The 22,045-nt window shown below is 38.4% G+C and overlaps 1 protein-coding gene and 1 long non-coding RNA gene across 2 annotated transcripts in view; one reads left to right on the top strand and one right to left on the bottom strand.

The window, feature by feature from the left end:
- ITGA8 (integrin subunit alpha 8) overlaps positions 1-18,890 on the bottom strand; it is a 111,710-nt gene extending 92,820 nt beyond the window's left edge. Inside the window, exons 1-8 of the mRNA XM_031503826.3 lie at positions 18,506-18,890; positions 18,264-18,388; positions 7,110-7,210; positions 5,101-5,224; positions 3,637-3,698; positions 2,642-2,687; positions 1,504-1,629; positions 350-394 (exon numbers count right to left, since the gene is read on the bottom strand). Of these exons, the coding sequence (XP_031359686.2) occupies positions 350-394; positions 1,504-1,629; positions 2,642-2,687; positions 3,637-3,698; positions 5,101-5,224; positions 7,110-7,210; positions 18,264-18,388; positions 18,506-18,690 (814 nt within the window). The 5' untranslated portion in view covers positions 18,691-18,890. The remainder of the gene's footprint in view (positions 1-349; positions 395-1,503; positions 1,630-2,641; positions 2,688-3,636; positions 3,699-5,100; positions 5,225-7,109; positions 7,211-18,263; positions 18,389-18,505) is intronic.
- A 123-nt stretch (positions 18,891-19,013) lies between these two features.
- Positions 19,014-22,045, top strand: part of LOC146768141 (uncharacterized) — a 30,198-nt gene continuing 27,166 nt past the window's right edge. Inside the window, exon 1 of the long non-coding RNA XR_014951074.1 lies at positions 19,014-21,105. This is a non-coding gene — a long non-coding RNA (uncharacterized LOC146768141). The remainder of the gene's footprint in view (positions 21,106-22,045) is intronic.

Below are 22,045 nucleotides of genomic sequence, written 5' to 3'. Positions count from 1 at the left end.
CAGGACAGGCAACTTTAATTTCAGAGGGATTAAGCAGCATCAGTTCTGGAGCACTGGTTTACTTGTGGAAATGTGCTATGTCCCTATTGGCTTCGTGAGTCTGGACTACAGAGCAGTTCAGCTGCTCAAGAAAGCCACCCCTTACAGAATTCAAAGTTTTGTGTTACTTTAATTCTGTTATGTTTTACTGTCTAAGGAAATAATTGTCTCTGAGAATACTGAGTACAGATAGCTTAAATCTCACCAGGGTTTCAAATGTATATTAGGTATGTTCCCCTGTAGAAACCCAAAACAAGGAATTTAGTAAGTGCATGGCCATATGGTTTTCATTCAATACACAGATGCTTACCTTGTTCAGAATCCCCAGTAAATTCCCCGGCAGCCACTGAGTAACCTGTTTAAAGAGAAATTAAAAAAAAACAACCCAAGAAACAATTCTTTCAATTCAATAAAAAATTGATAAACAATTCCTTTCAAAAAATATCCAAGGACTATCAGACCTGTATGTTCAATTGATCTGCTGAATGCAAGTTTTCTAACATTAGTATACTAAAACTGTGTGGAGAAAAGGAAAATTGTTTATCACACTACTATGACTAAATTAATGGTAGGTTTGAATGTATAAGAAATTGATTCCTCTTCTCCAAAAATTAGCTTCTAAATCAATACTACTTACTAATTCATCTGAAAAAATCCCAAGTTCTATGGTGTTTTTCCCTAATAGCTATTGATAAATTCAGGTCTTTATTATTGTACTGTAATGTGTGAGTGTCCTGGCTGAGCTTTATATGAAAAACAGATTTCCAAAGATGCACCTCCTGGAACTTTAGTAAACCTGTGAGATAGTTACTACTGTCACAGTAAAGAAAGACTTATGGATTGTATCAGGGATGTTAATTTCAAATCTATGGGAAACAGTGCAAGGACATCCCTTCAAATTCCATTGAATCTTTTCTATAACTGTGTGGAAAAAACCCCTGCCTTACATGCAGAGACATATGAGACACAAGAACATTCTTAGAGATCAGTACTAATATGTACATAAGGAGCCTTATTTTCTATTAATTACATAGTAGCTTCAAATTGACTTTTGTTACTGCTTACTTACAATTGTATCTTTTAAATATCAGTGAGAATAAATTGGATATGTGTAGTACTGTACAAAATACCACAGAATTGAATTTGAATTTATCTAATAAAAATCGAAATTGTCTTTAATTACATTAAGTTCAATCCATCATCATTATTTAAGATCAAATAATAAGAACCCTAACAAGTCTTTTAAGATCTCAACCTTCAAACCTTGTTGCTGTGCATCATTTTAAGAATGTTAGTAATCTTGCTGAAGTAACCAGCAAAATACTGATTTGATGCTGTGCTTGAGGCAAAGCATGTTCAAATCCTCTCACAACTGGGACAATAGTAATGCATGCCCTGTTTTCATATTTATGTAAGACTCAGCCTTTTAGAATATATTGCTAACTCATATAGAACTCAGCTTACCCATGTAATTGTCGTCATACGAGGGTGGGGCCACTCCTGTTTGCTTCTCTCGTGCTAGTTTCCTCAGAATATCCTTGAAGGAATAATTTGCAATGATGTCCGCAATGCTTGCAGTGATTACCTGACCTGGATTCAAACAGCTTCATAAATGAAAGGGACACAAGAGAGGGCCGGATTCTACAGAACAGGGCTAACAGAGCACCAGAACAGAGCAGAAAGGATGCTAGTACTGCACAGATGCAAAGAGTAGATAATTCCTCTCAAGCTTTCTCCATTATTACCCTGGAAGCCTCAAGAATAAACATAAATCATTAAAACAAGGAACTGAATCATTATTGAACCATTACAAAAACACCTTCAGACCCATTTCAATCTACTCATTCAAACTAAAGTCACTGCACTGTACAAATGTAGTAGACCAATGAAAGAAACTTCTCAATGGAGAATTCAAAGCTATGAATTTCCTACAAACACAATCAATTAAATAGTCTTTAAAAAAAATTGCAAAAACACACATCAAAGAAGCTGACAGTGGGCAAGCTGGTAGGCAGAGGCTGGGAATCAGCTACATCATACATGTAAGAACAGGTTAAAACAATAATAACCTCTTCATCCTTTACAAAAAAAACTTCAGGGTTTTTCTACACAAGAAATTACATCTTGCAACCTACAGTTGCATTTGTGATGCAACAAATGAAGTTAAAATCCATGTATATAGCTGTAAAAGGCTGTGTTCAAAAATGAAGAGTAACAAACATTTTTAGAATAGTACATTTGCTCTAAAAATATTAGCAATTTTTAAACCTGAAGTATTTCTAGGGGAAAATCCAACATATTAATTAAATTACAAATATACTAAAATACCAACATAAAACCAGTTATTTGCATTTTTTTAACTTCCTATGCAATCCACAACCTGGATTTTCATGGCTTATTTTTGTGCTCAGCTGCTTGTTAAGCAATTCTTTTGATTTACATTTGTTGAAAATAATATCAAAGACTGGTTATCTTAAGCCAACAGAACAGTGGAAATCTAGAACAATGATACTTTCTTGTATCATTCAAGTGAAACTTGCATAATCAAGTGAAACTTTCTGTTTCACTTCTTAGATCCAGTTAACCAGCCAGATGAACATACCTTGCCAATAAAAACTACCGGGCCCGCCTACTATCAGGTCTCCATTCTACAAAAAGCAGAATTAAATAAAATTACAAAACAAAAGAAGACAGCAGAATTGAGCATGCATGGGAATAAAGCAATTTAAATGACCAAAATAATATCAGAATCATGATAAAAGAGAATAGCCATATTCAAGGAAAGGATGTAGGAGCATGGATGTGCAGGAAAATCCACAGTTAAAAAAATTTAAAATCCCCCTATGCATCTACACTTGAATAAAAGCCATTTATTTTACCACTAATATAACATTTCAAAGATTGCTGCTTATTTGTAACAAAACAAAGCTAACAGAAAAGAGGGTGCTCAAATTCAATGAAACAACAGTAATGTTTTAGAGATAATTATACAATGCAGCTGCAGAATGCTCAAAAGAATGGCCGTGGTCAAAGTTACCTGAAGCCTTGGTGTTGTAAATAATGCCCCAGATAAAAACAATTTCACAAAATTTATCCTTTCTCCCACAACATTGTTACTGGACCCCCTTGGTATTTAAGAAAATCTAGTTCTCTCCCTTAAGTACTTTCATCCCCACATGAGAATGGTTTTGCTCAATGACTAGTCTGCCACCAAAAGCATCCTTATATAGGCTATTTTAACCTTTTAAAACTAGTTGGTTCCTGCCCCACTTCTTCCTGGAAGTCAAGTAAAGTATTTTAAGTGGTACAGACTGAGATAGAAGCACATAGAAGTTTTTGCCTAATTAGCTGTTAAGATAGACTGAGACGAAGTGGAATGATGCAAAGAGATAAGCAGGTCCTGATTGAGTATTTATTTTCATTAATGAAACAGTAAAGTCTGAAGCTTGAAATGGAGGAAAGAACTGGCAACAGCTTCACAAAACTTTCCATATCCAACCGCATGGAGATAAACTCATGATCACTGAGACAGCACTTCAATACTGCAGATATATCATAATGACACTTGGTCAAAATACTTCAGAAGCAGAATCTCACCTTGTAAAAATCTAAGCTGAAACCTGCTTGACAAAAGCCTTGTCCTTCAGGATCTGCATTGCCTGCAATTATGAAGGTAGAAGCATTTTATTGATTTTACAGTGCATGTGGAAGATAACACAGATACTTATGGAGCTGTAATGCTATGAAGTGTAATACTGCCAATATATGTGAAAATATGTATTCTTTTTTAGAAGAGGCAGAGCAAATCAAGACCTACGAGATCCTGATCATGCAGTCCCTTGTGAACATTTTGAAAAATAGGACCTGCTACTTGGGACTATCTCCTCCCACTGCCAGGAAAGGACTCTTGAAACAACTATCAAGGATTCAGTTTTAATTTAGCTGGACATAAAAAGTAAAAAATTCAACAAGATTGTAGAATGCTCATCACAGTCTGATCTGTCAGAAAAATCAGGGTTTACTATGGTGTTGTCAAAAAACCTTGACACAGTGTAAGGGTCAAGATAGGTACATGGAAAAATAACTTTCCTGCTTCTGACTACTTCTATTTCTATTCTCCAAATCCTTATATAATTGTGCAAAGTGTGCTGTCCTGCATCTTATGCCAATCCTATGTGTGCCAGAGTGCCCAAAGACTGTGGGATTGTAAAACTGAGAGCAGGAATGGCCTCTTGAACTCCCTCTTCAAATGACATAAGCCTTTGCCAAAGCCCCAGTGAGACATCAGCAAGTACATAAACCAGATCTTAAGGTCACCATTTCTTAGTGATTCATCTTCTTTCTGTGCCTGTTCGTGCACAGACAAAGATTTAAAAAGGAGACACAACAGAATTCTGCTTAAAGCCCTACTACAATAGGCATATAATGCTGAACAAGATGAATGACTGATAATAACCTAATGTGTAGTATTTTCTGCAAACTTCTAGATAGCTGAACCTGGTTCAAAATATACATGTGGTATATTCCCCTATTCCCCAAGATGTAAGGCCCAGAGACAGCTACCACATTCTCAGAACAGCAGTGTTAATGTGCAGGCTTCCTTCCATGCTGGAAGTTCTTCACAAATGAGCTCTTGTGGATGATATTGGCATGAGTGATGATACAGGCTTGTGTGTTTTTATGCAGGGTCTGATCTTCAAATCATGACCTTGTGATGAGACATTTATACTCAGCATAAGTATGAATAATTGGTTTAATATGCTGTCTGGTTCTTATCTAGATCTGTTTGCTATGTTTTCAAGCCACAAAAATTGAACCAATTATAGCTCATTACTATAACTGCACACACTTAATTTACTTAGTTTCTCCTCTTTCAATTAATTATACAATAAAGCATCCAATAGTTTAATGTTATTTTTTCCTCACACCCTCATTCAATGCAATAACATCCTATAGTAACCTTCATTCTATCAAGACTCAATGGTGTGAAGACTGAAAGAATGAAAACATGCAATGCAAAATCAATTCCTTCAACACAAGACTGTTCACATTAATACTTACTGTTACGACAAGGTGAATATTCAGCATAGGCACTGAAGTTCTGAATTGCTACATAGCAGGTGCCAACAGGGTCCTTCTCAGGGCTGTCTTTAAGGGTTCTCCAATGATACAAAGGAGCACAAGCCTATAAAAACAGAAATATGAAACATAAAGCATAAATACGTTCACACATTCTTGCATCTGGCAAATGTAGTTTTTAATAGGCTATGTACAAGGATTCTCTCTGGTACTATATCTTCCACATAGCAATGATGACTAGACACTAACAGAAGAAAATGCAGGATCACTGCTTCATATAATTTCATTATAACTTGAAAAGCACACTGATGTTTCACTTATAGCCCTTGGCCTCCCTAAGACACAAATAAATCCTTCATTCATGTCCTGACTTGTCCTGCTCTTTCAATTACAAACCTGTCTGCCTCTGACAAGGTATTGCCACTATTTACAATATTGTATTAGCCTTCATTCTGCAATCAGTTCTAGCTGGATGAACCACAGTGCTACTCAGAGCTTACCACCAGCCAGAGCTTGTGGGGCAATGGCTTAAGGAACAGGGACACTTCACACAGCCCTGCCTAGGAAACCTTGCATATTGAAACAGAGAGCAAAACCAGAGTGCAGCAAAGAGGAGTATGTGTCCCATGGGGGTGATTTTAGGTACATCTGACATCAAGCCAAATGGATTGAAACAAGAACAATATGATAATAAACAGTTTACTATTCAATCTGTAGCTTAAAAAACCAATTCCTGACAGTTTGATGACATTTTCTCTTAGCCTACAATGCTTAACAGAAAAAGTTTTCCAGCTTTGCTGTCCAATACCTCAGCTACCCCAAATAAATGAAGTTTGGTCAGTACAGACACAGCACATCTGCTGGAGATGAGTTTTTCTAATCACTTGATTAAGATTTCACAAATGGTGGTAAAGAAGCATTTTATTTCAATTCGTGAATTGTTTAGTAGAGTACAGAAAATGAAAAATGTTTATCTATTTTTAGGAATTTTTAGAATTTTTATGTTTACTTAGCCCTGTAACAGAATAGGGTGATGATTTACTTGCCCAGTTTCATTTCAGAATATTTCTGTAGGTTAATGACAAGAGATTCAGTATAAGGGAAAGAATTTCCTTTCAATACTTCCTCCCTTATGATTACTTTTTAAGTAGTAATTAGAAGTTTTAATCAAATCCCAAGGTAAATTTTTGTTTGGTAATTGTAAAAACTAGTAAAACTAATGACCAAACAAATTATTCTTATCACAATTACTTCAGTGCTGTTTTTAATGTAAACCTCAATGCAATTGGAAATATAAAATGTATGTGCATAAGCAGCATCACTGTCAATTTTACTAGGCAATAAAGAATACCTGCCCACTGCTGGGCCTCTATCCATACAGGTAAAACATTCAGTGAAACTGGAGAACACACACTGCATTTTGATAGCCATCTTGATTTGGAGCTTTTTTATCAGCTGATTTTATCAGCTTTTTTTGCAGCTGTTTCGCCATGACTATGACATAGCTCTTCAAAACAATGTAAATGTGACAAAAGAGGTGTTTTCCTAACTGAACATCAACAGAGGTTCTTTGCTTTCAAAATATTTCATTACATTCAAATACATGCAATTTCACTATATTCTGTATTTAACATTCCAAATATATCTTCATAATACCAAACATTTTATAGTAGACAGCTATCACTTCCTGTGCATCTCTGAAATATGTCCTGTTATATTATCTGCTAAAAAAATATAATTTACTTGCACAACAATATGACATTCTGCTATTTTCACATGGCAGCTGAATCAGTCTGCTGATCTTCACTTGATCACTTCAACCTGATTTTATAGGTTCCTTTTGATTTTTGAATTATATACATCCTCTGTTTTATAAATCATGCATAATCAATGAGTTACTTCCATAATGTACACACAGAAAGCTATTAAATGTATAAATTTGACAAAAATAAACATTATTTCCAAATAAATATCAAATGCATAAGACTTACCACAACTTTCTCTTTATGAGCTTTGACTGTTGCCCCAAACCACTGATTTGTCTTAAATTCAATAGGTTCCCTGGTGCCATTGACTTTAATTTTCCTGTTGTCTGATAAAGAAAGAAGCACTATGTTGACAGCTTATTTATAATACAAGTGAACAGATTAACAGATATATTACATTGCATCCACTTGTCATCCAACCCATTTTTATTATCATTTAACCTTTTCACTGGTCAGCAGAAGCCAGCTTAAATTCACACAAGAAAATTCAAAATAATAACACTTAAACTTCAGAAAAGAATACACAGGACTGAAATAAGAAATGCAGTGTTTCCCTCTGCCAAAAAAAAAAAACCAAACAACCAAACAAACAAATGAAAAAAAAAAAAAACCACACAAAACACCAAACAAGTTTGTTTGGAATTTGTGATGAAGATTTAACAAAAATCTACAAAAATAGGTGAAAAGCTCTAAAAAGTTTTCTCAGATGTGGTAGAAACTTTCCATGAAAAAAGCATGTTCCATAATTAGCTTTTGTCAAACAAATGACATTTCTCAGCATGCTTATTCAAAGACCAACACTATAGATAGCAAAGGACTTAGTTTTTAACAGAATTACATGTGTACACACTGTCACAAGAGACAGCTTCCTAATGTTGCTTTATATACACTCTTGCAGATGTCAGCATAAGAGAAGCCATCTGGGCAAAGACTCAGGCCAATTATAATGCATTTCAGGTTTTAATAAAAAGCAGACATCCCTTCCCTTCTGCCTCAGTTCTCTGAAGTAAACTGATTTCCCATATGTTCATGAGCTATGCTCTTCCTTTACCAGTCATTTCTAATGAACTTTTCAATTTATACATAAGCAGGGCATTACTCCTACCCCCTTGTAGCTGCATTCCCTTATGTTTGTTTCTGGTTCCTGTCAGGAGGGATTTCAGAAGAATCAATCCTTTTTAGTCACTCTTAGTGAAAATAAAACCACATACTGTATACCTTGGAATGTTAAAAGAAGTGTCAGATCATATTCTAAGGATTTACATACTTTTTAAATAACTGAGAAAAAATACAGCCACCATTTAAAAAGTCAACACTCCTTGGGATTTGACCAGCAGGGATACAGGAGATACCTGAATGTTTTCTAGGATGTTAGCTCACCACTGACTTCAGCTTATGGTAACCTCATAAATGTTATAAACTGAATTAGAATGAAAAACGCATCATACTTGGAGAACAAGGGTACTCTATCTCTGTATTTTTTCCTAATAAACATGAAGGAAAGTTGAATGGGAATGAATCTTTTAAAGTTTGAATGTCTCTAAGGAAACATCTTCCTTCATGTAAGTATTTGCTTCTGTGCTGTGGCACTTATAGTAGCTACTGTGGAAGTTCATGCTTAGAGAGATAAATTTCAGGAACATTTAGCTCTTAAAAATTCAGGAATTATAATCCAAAAAATACTCTAAAATACTAATTTTAAAAATGCATTTCATTGAAGTTAGGCCTAAACTTGTGTGGATGTGAGAGACAGTGTATTTGACACATTGCATGGTAGGTGCTGCCAGCTCCTACCTAGTTGTTGGCAACACTACTTTCAATTATTTTTTCCAGTGAAGTCAGACCCTTTCAGACTTTAAAGGTTTCTTTTTACTTTTTTTAATGCTCCAGCAGATCTGAATATGATCACTATCCACAGATGCAGTCCTGATACAAACAAAAATTTTGAAGCTTGAAAATCAGCCACGGCCAGCTCACAGCTGCCAGTGCTAGCCTGGCTCTAAGGATAATCATGGCCAGTATTCTAACTTTAAAGGAGCTTACATTTTCAATCAGAACAACATATTTTTCTATTGGCAACGTATATCAACATTTGAAAAGAAATTAAATTTTAAGACTTGGACAACCATTTGCAGGATTTATCAAACCACAGCTGAATTTATCAGTAAATCTGCAAGAACTGTACATACACACATGCTCAATCTCACCTCATTTAGTGGCATATGGTGAGTAGGAATCCTTCATCATGTGGCATGGGATTTTCATTATAAAATAATTTGAAAAATACCACAGAAACACAAATTAACACATAAGGGTTTTTTCCCTAGATAAATATATTTTGATAGAAATTTTCTAATCAGTTTTGTTCAGCATCCTTGCTAGAGCTGTGGAGTCATATTCCCAGTTACCAAGGTTATGCCTTAAAATACAGTTTAGTCTTTTGTATGTAACCATCAGTATTTAAGAATGCTATAAAAATTTACTGCTTTCCATGTAACTTTAGCAAAATGAAGCAACATACACAAGTAACTTGTCTGAATACACACAAGCTGCCACTATTGTGCCTTGCTGCAATTATCCACTTCTGAGCTAGTCACCAACTTACATATGAGGACATGAACTAAGCCAGTTCTTTTCCTCCTAAAGCAAAACTCTGAGAAGGTCAGAAGAATCATGTCCTAAAAGTACCTAAAGTACCTTTTTTTAAAAAACCAACTGTAAACAGCCATGGATGACCATCTTAGATTAGACTTGGACAAAGATTATTCATTCACCCAGGTAAAAAAAAAAAAAAAATCTTTATATTCCTTAAAGCAGCATTATCTTAGCATTTCAAAAAGTAGCATGTCTGTATCCTGACAAACCATTACATGACAGGGAAATATCTCTCCTTTTGCTATTTATGGGTATCTGAGGCCCACAGGCTAAGTCTATACTGTACCTTACCCACAGCTATATTTTTGTGAAGAACAAAAACTTGGTGAGACGTCAGGTTACATTCACATATTATCTTCTCTTCTGGAGGAGAATGCCTGGCCCCTTTTAGGAAGGAGTCCAGGCTATCTTGTATCATGATATGTGACACTAGTGCAAGAACAGCAAGAGTACAAGCCAGCAGCTGGGCTGGGCACACAACGCCTGAGCCTGTCCACAGAGAGGTCCAAGCAGTGCCTGAGTACCAGCTGGGTTGCTTCAGAGCCAGCCCAGGAGCTGTTCCAGTCTGGATGACTCGCAAATTTGGCTTGAGACGCAGCTCTGGAGTCACTCATAATGATACTGCCTAAGACTGTACTGCAGACTAAGGCCCAGACAACCAGGAGTATGCAAAGAGCAGAGAGATTTATAAATATAAATTTAGATATGAGGACATCCTTAAATTGCACTTCAGCAAACCCAAAGCACTTTATTGTCTACTGCAGGAGCCATGACTCCTATACATGGTACTGCCCTACAATCCTACAATTGAGATACTAGGGGCTACCAAATGGAAAAAAAGTCTCTTACTTTGCCAAAACAGTAACTGAACAAATAGAAAAAAATTGAGTTCAGACAGCAAAAAACAAACCTATGTTAAGAGCAATAGTACAGATTCACTTGTAGGAATTAAAGCCTGAATCTAGAACAGGTGTTAGTGCAAATTCATCCTTTACACATATTAGAATAATTTGGTGCTTTCTTTGGGAATTGGTCTCCTCTCAGTCAGCTCATCATAAACAGCTTAATAGGCATGAATCAAACATTTCCCTTACCAAATTTTTTTATAATAATTAATACCTGTATAAGAGATGTATGGGCAAACACTGGTAATTACTTAGTGTGATTCATTCAGCTGTTGAAAACTTTAAGTAAAAAATGCAGCATCTTTCATAATTTAAAAATACTCAAATGAACAAAAGCAAATCAAGGTGGTGATCATTCAAAGGTTGGACTCCTTGATCTTAGAGGTTTTTCCCAACCTAAATGATTCTGTGATTCTGTGAAAATATTTTAATCAAACTTAACATAGGAAATCAATGTTTCCAGTCAAAGCAAAATATCTGTCTATGTAACACACTTGCAGCTCTTTCACATAAGTTTTCACCATTCTGGAATTTTGAAAACTATTATGTCTAAATGATCTGGGTCTATTTGCTTGTATGTGCTGTATAAACACAGATATCCATCAACCAGACATCTGCAGCAGGTTCAGCTACACTCTGCCCTCAGAATGTAGGGCAGAGTGCCTACATCCATGATGGTAAATGCTTTTCAAATATCTGTTTTGATATACCTGTGTACGTATCTATTCACATCCATCATATAAAAATATAGTTAAAATATAATACCTGGATTTCATATATTTGTACATAATTATATATATACAGAGTAGAGGTGAACAATTACCTAAATCTATCCATACATGTATAAAATGTGAATACAAATGTATAAAACAATCAAATATCTCTAAAATTTTATACAGGTAAAGTGAATATCCCTGACATGTAGATAACACTTGGAATCTTATGTACACTTTTGAGACATCGCTACTTGCAGGTGTTTGACCCAAAGAAGAGAAAGCAAAGGATGATCTATTTGTGCTTCACCCAGTGTTCAATAGGTAGAGAGAAGAGAGTGACAAACTCCCATTTGAGGTATGCAGCAAAAGGAACAGGGGCAACAAGACACAAGTTGCAGCAAGGGAATTTCTGAATAAATCTTAAACACTAGAAGAGATTCCCCAGAGAGACTGTGGTTCTCTCCCTCTGGGGTGGTTTCAGAAGCTGGCTACAAGAGGCTCTGAGCAACCTCAGTTAACTCTGAAAGCAGCTCTGCTGCATCATTAGTGTTCTGGCTTACAGAAGGGGAGAGGGAAAAGGAAGAGTCCTGGCATACTCGCTTCCATATTCTAGAAATGAGGGAAACAAGGGAATCTTGACAATCCCACCATCAAATCACTACCATAAGAGTCCAGTGATGCCACCCATTACAAAGCAGAGGTAACTCAGTAACTTTCACAGTGTCACTGTTATTAGACCCTCACCAGAGAGACTGAATTCAAATGCAACGCTGAACACTACATATGATCTAGGGAATTAAGCCAAACAATTGTTTTTAATTAATGCTGGTAGAAAAAAACGGACTCCAAAGTGTTGAGGAAGAGTAAGGATATGCAAAACAGTGTCATGATGAGAAGAGTTGCTTCTATATTTAGATTTATCTGGTTCTGCAACAATCTACTTTATATGCGGGTTTTACTGCAGCTTAGCTGCTATTCATATGAGTCATTTTAATTTAATAGATCATATCTAGAGAGCTTTACTTGGACACTCCATGAATCAAAAAATGGAAAAGAAACCATCAAACTGAGGATTTTTTCTTCCTAAATATAATCTGATCAAAAGCAAATTAAGACCTCAGGGCTTGAACTAACATAGCTAAGAATATTTTTTCCTTTCTTTAGATAGGGCTGAGACTTAGAAAGGAAACTCAGGAGAGTCTATTATAAATCAGAATGCTATGAGTGTACCATAAAGTTCCAGATAAGGTCTTACTGGCATAGTGTACTAAAATGTGTCAACATTTAGAAGTACAACAAAGTTCTCTCTCAGCAATTTCTTTTGAGATGCAAATTCTGTTTTATAACAGGATTCTAAGTTTTCCCCAGAATCTTACTATCTCCACAGCTAATGATTTTTTCATGTAACTAAAGCTTTCAAGTCCCACAATACATCTTCTCCTTATATAGTACCTGGGTACTGTTACAATCAGCTCAACTGCTGGCCAGATTAGCTCATGTTTTTTATCAACTGTGTGCTTGGTCAGAACTGATTTACATCCCCCTTCCCCCTTCCCTGCTCCTCTTCAGAGGCTGTTCAGATTTTTTTCCAGCTAGTTTAGAAAAACATAACCTATTTTAGTAAAACTGGTAGAGTTAACTGATAGCAAAGAGAACACCCCAGTGTGTTCTGGAAATTTAAGGGAAGGGGTATCTGAAATTCTGCCTTCGGGACCTAATTTAAAATATAAGAACTTGATGCAGCCTATTAAATATTATAACTAAAAGTAACCTTAATAATGATTTTCCAAAATTTGAACTATTAGCTTTTCACCAGATTTCAAATACAATAGTCTGTTTTGGAGGGTATTTAAGTCTGCTTCTGGTTGCAAGATGCTTTGAATGGTTCAGAAGTTTCTTAGTTAATCAAGAGAGGAGAAAGTTTCCTTGATACTGCTCTCCTGCTACCTCTCCTGGCAGCTGAATGGAAGAGCACACAGCTGAAACAAGGACTTGGTAATTCTACCTCAGCGTTAAGGCAAAAATAGCCCCTGTAAACCCATTTCATCCAGAAGAAACTGAAAAGAAGTTAGCTTTGTGTAGGCAAGAGAGGAAAGACAGACCACAAGCCTTTAATATGATGCCAACACTTGTTTCCCTGTCCTCTCATTGAGTGTCAGAGTATCACAGACTTACATTGCAATGCAACCAGACAACTCCACAAAGTAGGGAAACAAGGGAGAGGAGTTACTGCCCTTCAATCTATATTTCCTGGAGTAAGGGGATACTAAAAGCCCTTCCATTATACTTTATCTCAGTTCCCTGCTGTAATGGAGCAGGTTAAAGCACCCATTGTGCTCTCAGGGGCAGTGCTTTGAGCTTCTTCCCAGAGCCTTGACCCTGGCACACAGATTTAGGGAGCTTTAAAGAAGTGCAAACATGGGACTGCAGAGCCAGTTCTGTATCAACAGCAGGAAACACAGAGAGTTCCTGCTAAAGCCCCTTCTTGGCTGCAGGCCATATCACTGGCCAGCCCATATGGGAACGTCCGGTTACATGACTTGCTTATGGATGGGTCAGCTGAAATCCTACATGACAAAATTTCATGCTCCTTCCCTCCTTTGCCCCTCTGTTGCTTGTCAGGAATGCCATTTCATCAATAGGATTAATTATTGCAAGTAAATAACCTCGTTGCTTTGGAAATCTCTGGGTTAGCTACCATGAAAAAGAGAGATATGTGGCCTGAGAAATGAGTAACCATCTGGGACAGCTCCATCTTGAGCAATTTTAGTTAGGTGATGTGCTTTTTGGAATGGGCTGCAGATACTCCTGCACCTCAATTAACTCCAATTAAGCCATCTTCTCAGCAGGGTAGTTTAGCCCATATACATTTCCACATTAACACAGGTTATGGAGCTGCCCATAGTGCCCAGACCATCTTGGGCATTCTAACACTTGCACAGTGCCACAGAGATGCTTTCAGCAGTAGTCGTGTTTTTGAGTATCACTGCTAGTAGTAAGGAGCCCAGTCTGTGTTTGACAGGTTGAACATGGCACTTAATAGTAGTCACACATTTTTTAAACTGTTTGTGTATCTTTCACTGGGAATACAGTGTCTACTCTGTCATCTGATCTTAGCCTCTGAGGAAAAATAAAATGAGTAAGGGGGCTTCATAAACCATAAAACTTTTCTTTTGTCATTTAAAGCTTTCATGATCCAAAACATAAAGTTTAATACTGAGTGCCACAGTCTGTGTGGTAAGAGGGAGGTTACCTGCACCTTGCCAGTGACTGGGTGCACCCCTTGCAGTGTCATATCCCTGATCCACTGGGCAATACCGCAGCTGGTTCCCACCAGTGTCAGGATGTCCATTCAGTTAGGCCTGGCACTCATGCTCTCCCTATGCTCAGGATATAGACTGACATTTTTTTAAAATAGCACTTCTGCTATTTTAAAAATATATTACTCACATAACTAAATAAACAAACAAATAAATCCCTTGACCCAAACAGCCTTTACAGAACCAAAATTCATCCTATCTCACCACTGAACATCATAAAATTAACCTAAGCAAGACTAAGTTCTTAACTAAGGTGTCTGTCAGTTACTTAGTTCCCTCATATCACTTCTTGAACAAATGCCCCCTCTAAGGCAATAAATAGTTTAGAAATTCAATGGATTGCTTTTCTTCTTTGCCTTTCCTGACTCATGAGCCTGCTTATGTTCATCATTGCCTCTTAACAAGCCTTAAATGTTGGTGAAGAGAGATTTTGTTCCTTTTTAGTTAACAAGGCATATCTTGCCATTCATTAAACACCTCAGTAACTGTAAAACACATGATAACTGTAAATTAGTACAAGTAACTCCACACCACAATATCTGAAAATGTCCAGAATCTTGACTTAAAGCCATCGCACAATACTAGTCAGTATCCTCACTGTTTTCATTTAGTAGGACTGAGATAGTAACACTGTCAATACAAGTAACACAAAAGCATTTGCAAAAAAAGGAGTCTTACCTGAAATTAGCTGTACCTATTTCTGTGGAAACAGAAATAATCTGTGCAGTTACATGAGTCTTACCAATTAGATGTCCACTTAAGATACTTGTTTTTGGCAGTAAAAGCACAAGTGCACACACTGTATGTTCCCTCCTCAAGGGCAAAACAGAACTTGCATTGAATGCAACCTAGCTGAGCTTCATTTGTGCATCCAGTCCTCAGAAGTAGAAGACATAAGTCCTCATGCTCATACATTATTTAAACCACTGTCTTTCAACCTCTTGGATTTGTTCATCTCTTGAATTTTTATGTAATAGAGAAAATTATAGTTTCTGTGACCTGGAGCAATTCACATATTGAACTTTAGATATAGTATATGTGAGTCTGCTTGACTTTGACAAATTCTTTAGAATTTAGAAGTCCTCTCCATTGAACTTTTGAGGCTGAAAAATGCCGATTTAGCAAATTCTTTATCCACTTGTTGGTTCACATTGCCTTTCTTTCTAGTCCTTTCCAGTTCCATTAAATTGATACTTCTGAACTTAATTAGGAATGGTCCAAATTATTTAGTAGTTTTGGTTTTTTTTATTGCACTTTGCTTTGCTTATCTAACTGAAAGAGATATTATTTAGTTACAGTCAAGAAGAAAATATTGAAATATTGAAGCTTAACTGCATAAAAATGCATCAAAATGAAATTTTCCAGCTCTGAAGCAGCCTCTGTAGTTCTTCTGTTTTGTTTCAGAAAACATTCCCAAAGCTTTAAAAGACTTCTAAAGATCTCCTACAAGGCATGAAACATTAATCTTCAATATTAAAGCTGCTACAGCTGAACTAGTATTCTAACAACTTTTGAATGTTTCTGTTTTTGAAGAAAGAATAATCTTGTGGTAAAGGCACTAGAAGAAGAAGTTCCTGAGTCAGTTACCAGTATCATGATGAACTTTTTGTGTGATCTTTGACAACCCAGACTGACTTCTCTCTGTTTATTAGAACAAATATTAAAAATGGGAATAGCAATATTTCTGAGTGATGTTGTAGGAGAAGGCATAATGAGTACAAGATGCCTGTACTGAAGCCATGAACTGAAAACACCCCACGTATTTACCAAGTCTAAGTCCCAGTAGGTATAATACAGCTAAAGGCTTCAAAAGAAACGTTGTGTGACAGATTATTTGAAATAGTTTCTCCTAGGACAGAGCTCATGCAGACTAGTCTGCTTGGGGGAACAGTGGAAAAGATAATAATGCATATGATGGGTTTGGAAGAGAAAAAAATTACATGCAATATACATCCAGAAATCAGCAAAAGAAGTCATCTAAAGCATATTGGAGATGGCCTTTCTGTTGCTGTCAGTGAAGGATAGGGTGTGGTACAAGCCATACAAACCTTCCTGGGGTCCTTGTTTCCAGGACATTGCTGAATTGTGCAAAATGACACATTTCCTGCCCTTGGGACTGGACCTAGAGGGCCAGGGACAGCAATTCTAAACCTGCCTATGCTGCCACCCCTCCAGCAGGGACAGTGCATCTCTGCCTACACCACGGCTGCTCTCTGGCTTAACTTCAGCTCTCTACAAGTCAGGATTCTATCTAGAGGACACAACCAGCTCAGGAAGACTTAATGAACCACCCTTTGGAGATTCCAAACTGAACAGTTGTGTGATACAGCCCAAAGCCTTACTGATATACTTACTCCCCAGTTTGTTTGTGCCTTTATTCAAAATATCTGTAAAAGTATCTGTGAAAGGACATCTCTGCAGAGTATGGAGCTGTCCCAAGTTTCCCACAGGAAAGTCAGACGTCCTAGGTTTCATCACTAGATTTTCATAAATTTTTCAAAACTCCCCTTTAAACAATATGATGGAATTTTCATTTAGTCTGTAAGTTTTCTATTCAAACTTGAAATTATTTTGTATAGAAAATGCATTCCACTTTTGTTACATGAACTGTCTAACCATAAGGTGGAAAATACATGAATATTTACTGTATTTCCCGGTTTTATTTTAAATATGTACACTCAGGACATATAACAATTAAAATAATGTATGCATACTATCTATATACATTTCCATTTACATATATAACCAGATGCTGTACATAGTTTTACGTGCCCTAGTAACCAAACACACACACATGAACTACCATTTACTCTGTTTTGAAGAATGTTCAGCATGATGGGACAGTCATCTTGAACAGTATTCCTAGACACTAACACAGTAATAAGATGTGGGTGGCTGGAGTTGGGAAGAGTAAAGAAGTTCACTGCTTATTTGCTACAGTTAAGTGAGCTCTTCTAATTTAACTTCTTTCAGAAAAAAAAAATTGTATTGTGTTCACATTTCAATAAACCACAAATACTAAGATTAGACATAGCCTACAGAATAATAACTTTCACTTAATGGTCAAAATGTCAAAGTCTGCCTAAATAAAGGAATCAGTTTTAAAGTCTCTGCAAACACTAGGTTTAAATTATTTTCAAAACCTATAAAGAGACAACAGAAAACATAAACAGCTTGAATTGTTTAAAACTTGTGTTCCTTCTAATTAAATAAGAAACATCTGTCTTGGGATTTTGGAAGTGGATGTAATCTATGCATATTGTGCCTAATTTGGTTTGCATCTAGCTTCAGTATTCTGAAACAAAATTCTTGCTTTCTGAATAGAATTAAATAAGCACACCACACGAGGTACTTCATCCATCTGAACAGCCAGAAATCCCCTCGTTGAAAATAACAGCAAACACTAGAAATCGGGTTATTTCCATGGTTGAGAGAAGTGGGAGACAAGGCTTTAGGAGCTTTGCCTTCTGAACATGCAAACATATTTTCAAAAGCAGGAATCTGCCACAAATACCTTTCAGCAGAGAAGAAGAATAAAAAAAGGCACCTATTTAGATGAACTACTGATCCTGGAGGTCACAACCCTGTTACTTCTCTGGGGACCATTTAACCCTTCCTTGCAAGAGCACACGCATTCAGACTCCCAGGAGCGGGATTTCTACCCGGGTGCAGATACTCGGATCAAAGCGGCCCAAGCAGAGGGACGGCGGAGGAGCCGCGGGGCAGCCGGGCCCGGCGGCCGACGCGCAGGGCGCTGCGCCCGCGGGACAGCCGCGCACTTACTGGTGTTGTCGAAGGGGATCTGCCTGCACCGGGCTGCGGGCCAGGCGCAGTAATACACCGCTCCTCCTTCCACGATGTCTGGCTGCGTGGTGTTGGCTTTGGGAGCTCCCACCAGGACACTGACCCTGCGGAACACACCGGGAGGTCACCGCGGCGATCGGGACAGGCGGGCGACGGGCGCTGTCACCCCGCGGGCTCGCCCACCGCCTTCCCAAAGCGTCACCCCCGGCGGCGGCACTCACGTGCTGGGGTCGGGGATGTAGAAGTCCACCGAGTACCCGAAGTAGCTGCCCGGGGGTCCGCTGTACACCGTCAGCTTCTCCTCGTCCAGGTTGAAAGCCACCAGCGCCGGCGCCCAGAGCAGCGCTGACAGGAGGAGCAGCGGGCGCTGCCCGCGGCGGGGCCGCCCGCGGCTGAGGGGCAGCATCCTCGCCGCCTCCGCGGCCGGCTCCGCAGTTCTGCGGCGGCCGTGCGGTGAGGAGCGGTGCGGTGAGGAGCGGAGCGGAGCGGAGCGGTGAGGAGCGGAGCGGTGAGGAGCGGAGCGGAGCGGTGAGGAGCGGAGCGGTGAGGAGCGGAGCGGAGCGGTGAGGAGCGGAGCGGAGCGGTCCGGCTGCCGCCGTGCGCGGGCGGGGGCGGCGCGGCAGGCTCGGCCCCGCTCGCCCCCGGGGGAGGCGCGCTCGGGCGCCCCCTGGCGGCGCGCGGCCGCGGCCGGGGCAGGGCGGCGGCGCCCGGCGGAGCCGCGCCCGCGGAAAGCGAGCGGCGGGAGCTCCGCCGGTGGGGCCGCGACGAACGCCGGCTGAGCGGACAGCCCGCGACTGCCCAGCAGCTACCGATGGCTGCCGTGGGCCGGTCGTGTTCACGGGGGGAGATGCCGGAGTGTGGGCTGGTGGTTTCGAGTCGAATTTCTCTCGACTTCCATAATTTTAAAGGGTTTGAACTGAAGAGCCTGGTACTTGAAAATCTCTTTTAGGAAACTGCAGTGCATTGAAAAAAATGTAAACCTCCCTCAGACTGTTATTTGTTTGCTCGGCATGGCCATTATTAAATAGAAACCAAAGAACCCCAGGAACGATAAAACCCCTTTTAACCACGGGAAAGATGCAGACCCGGGCACAGAGTCCAGAACACGTTAGAAGATGCGATTCCTCTGTTCTCTCCAAGTTTCCCTGTCAGTGCCCGGCTACGCGGAGCTTTAATGAGCTGAAGGGGGCACCTCGCACTGGCTCAGAGCACAGCTCTGTGCCCTTAGCACAGCTCCATGCAGGCACAGGTGTCGTGCCGCTTTTCCCACAGAAATAACCAGCTGAACGTGGCACATAAATGGAACTGTGCTTTTAGAAAGCTCCTCTGGTAATTTCTTCATAAAGTAATTAAAAAGGATGGGCATATATAATTCCTGTCTTGAGCTGTTCTGCCCCGGCAAGCTCCACAACAGAGTTTTAACTGGTTTTGTTAAGGATGTATAGAAAAACCTGGCTGCCTGAAATGCTCCCTTCCCCTACGAAGCTAAGTGTGGTATCACATTCACATCTTGAGGGGACATTATATTTTTTTTCTGGCCAAAGGTAGGAAGAAAAGGAGAAACATTTTATTTTCCATGTGATCCTGTAACAACAAGGAAAATTAATTGTTTTCCAGCATTTATAATGCAGATATGTCCAAACAGAATCAGAGAAAGATCAAAAGAATGGAGAACTCGTTTATAAACATGCTACATTAGATCTACCTATGAAAGCATTTGAGAGCACTTTGTTTTGTTGTGAGGTTCTGGTTACTTTACTTTTGTGTTTGTTTTATATTAAGAGCTTTATGGCAAGATTATTCAGATAAGACTGACATTCCTTTACACAAAAATAGAACAGTGTGTTTATTTCCAGCATTAACTGTGTGACCCTTAGTTGTCCCCACAGGCTTGTAATATCCCTTAACTCTGCTTTCTTCATATTTATGCAAAATTTATTCACTAAATATTGAACACCACCGTTGACACTATTGTATTATTTTACATTGTACAATATCTCCTACAGATCTAAGCACCAGTAATAAATTCAGTAGTGAGGTATTTCTGAATGACTTTAGGATTAACACATATTCTTAAAAGTCATGCAATTTGAAGGCAATTGAATCCATTTAGAACTTGTGTTGCCTTGTGCTAAATAATGATGATGATGATGATAATGCTCCTTTTTAGCATAGCAATCAGTTCTAAGGCTGAGTGTCACAAATGTAGTTCCTGGGGGTCTGAGAGCTGCTCAGACTGCAGGCACTCAGAAGTGAGAAGGCAGCACATTCTGGTGCTGTAGCCACTTTTACTGACCCACTCAAAACAGTTAAAATTCAGTAATTAGCACAGTTGGAGGTAGGTGAGGATGAGGCTGAAGAGGCATAAGCAAGAACACAGGCATTTCTCATGTGCTCCCTTTGTTCCTGCTTTTCAGTTAGAAAACACATGCCACCTAACCTGGTTGTTTTGAGCTAAATTTTAAAAAGCAAAAAAGTGCTTCAAATGGCTATCAGTGCTAAAACCTGTAGGAAGGCAGGACAGCATGAAAAGTAGGAACTCTCTTTCAAGATTTATCCCCAAAGTGTTAACCTGTAGCAGTCCCCCCCTCCTCTTACCCTTTTCCTTTTTTTTTTTTTTCTATAGAGACATATGCATGCAGGATATTCCAAATAAATTCAAAGAGATAAACAAAAATAACATTATTTATGTTTCTATAAATTTTCAGCGTTTCCCTAAATAAGCTGGACGTGTTCTGATCACTAGAAGCTCATGTCACATCTTGCTTTCCTTGGACTTTTGAAATGTTTGAAGTGCACCCTCATCTGCACCGCATAAGAGGTAAGCAGCTTCCCCAGTTGTTGGTAGACTGAAGCTTGCACTTTAGCATACCTGTGGTCTGATATATTAACTCCTTTGAATATCTAACTAAAAAGTCTTAATAGGCTCTAGAACCACACCTGGAGCCAGGACAGGGAGCTTTTATAAGAACATTTAGCCAAGAGTCTAAAAATCATTATCTACCTTATAGAATAAATGGAAAGACAGATTAAGTAATTTATGAAGAAAAAAAAATTCATGGTGTGAAATTCTAGAGCTAATATTATGTGCAGTTAGTGATGTTAGAATGCCATTATGGTGTTCCCAATCTTAAAAACAGATGAGTCTAATCTTCTATAGAAAATTTTGCTGAGGTGAAACTTAAATATTAGTATTTTGTAGGAGGCTCTATTATCAGAGTTTTAATGCTATTTATACTATTATTTAGTAATGAACCTGCTAGCAGAAGAACAAATATTTCAAAGAATTGTATGAGCTTTTAGCATAAATCTTATCAAATTTAGTGATAATTTTACTGTTAAATCTTTTCAAAAAATGGCAGCACATAAACTGAAATGTCCAATTCCCACAGGAAATCTTATCTTTCCTTTCAATTGTTTCCTAGTTCTGTTTCTGTAGGCCAGAAGCCTTCTCCTGAACTGTAGTTGGAGCAACTACATAGACAGTTTTTCGTATTTATTATTGTGTTGCAAGAGGATAAAATGAGGATGTGACCATGCATTAAAAGATGTTCAACATTCCTCTTTGAACCTTACCTTTGTGAACATTGTCCAAGTTAAAAATCTTAGCAGAACTAATTCCTACATGAAAAGCATTAAGGCTAATTTTAGATTCAGCAGATTAAATCATCTATCAATCAAAGCATATAGTCTACAGAAAAATCAGTTTATTTTCAAGAATCCCATGGAAATACTGATTTTTCATTAGTTATAGGTATTAA

The sequence above is a fragment of the Lonchura striata genome, chromosome 2 (genome assembly GCF_050655825.1).
Source record: "Lonchura striata isolate lonStrDom1 chromosome 2, ASM5065582v1, whole genome shotgun sequence".
NCBI lineage: Eukaryota > Metazoa > Chordata > Aves > Passeriformes > Estrildidae > Lonchura > Lonchura striata.
Note: the sequence above shows the minus strand (reverse complement) of the source record. Positions and strands in the feature narration are given on the sequence as shown.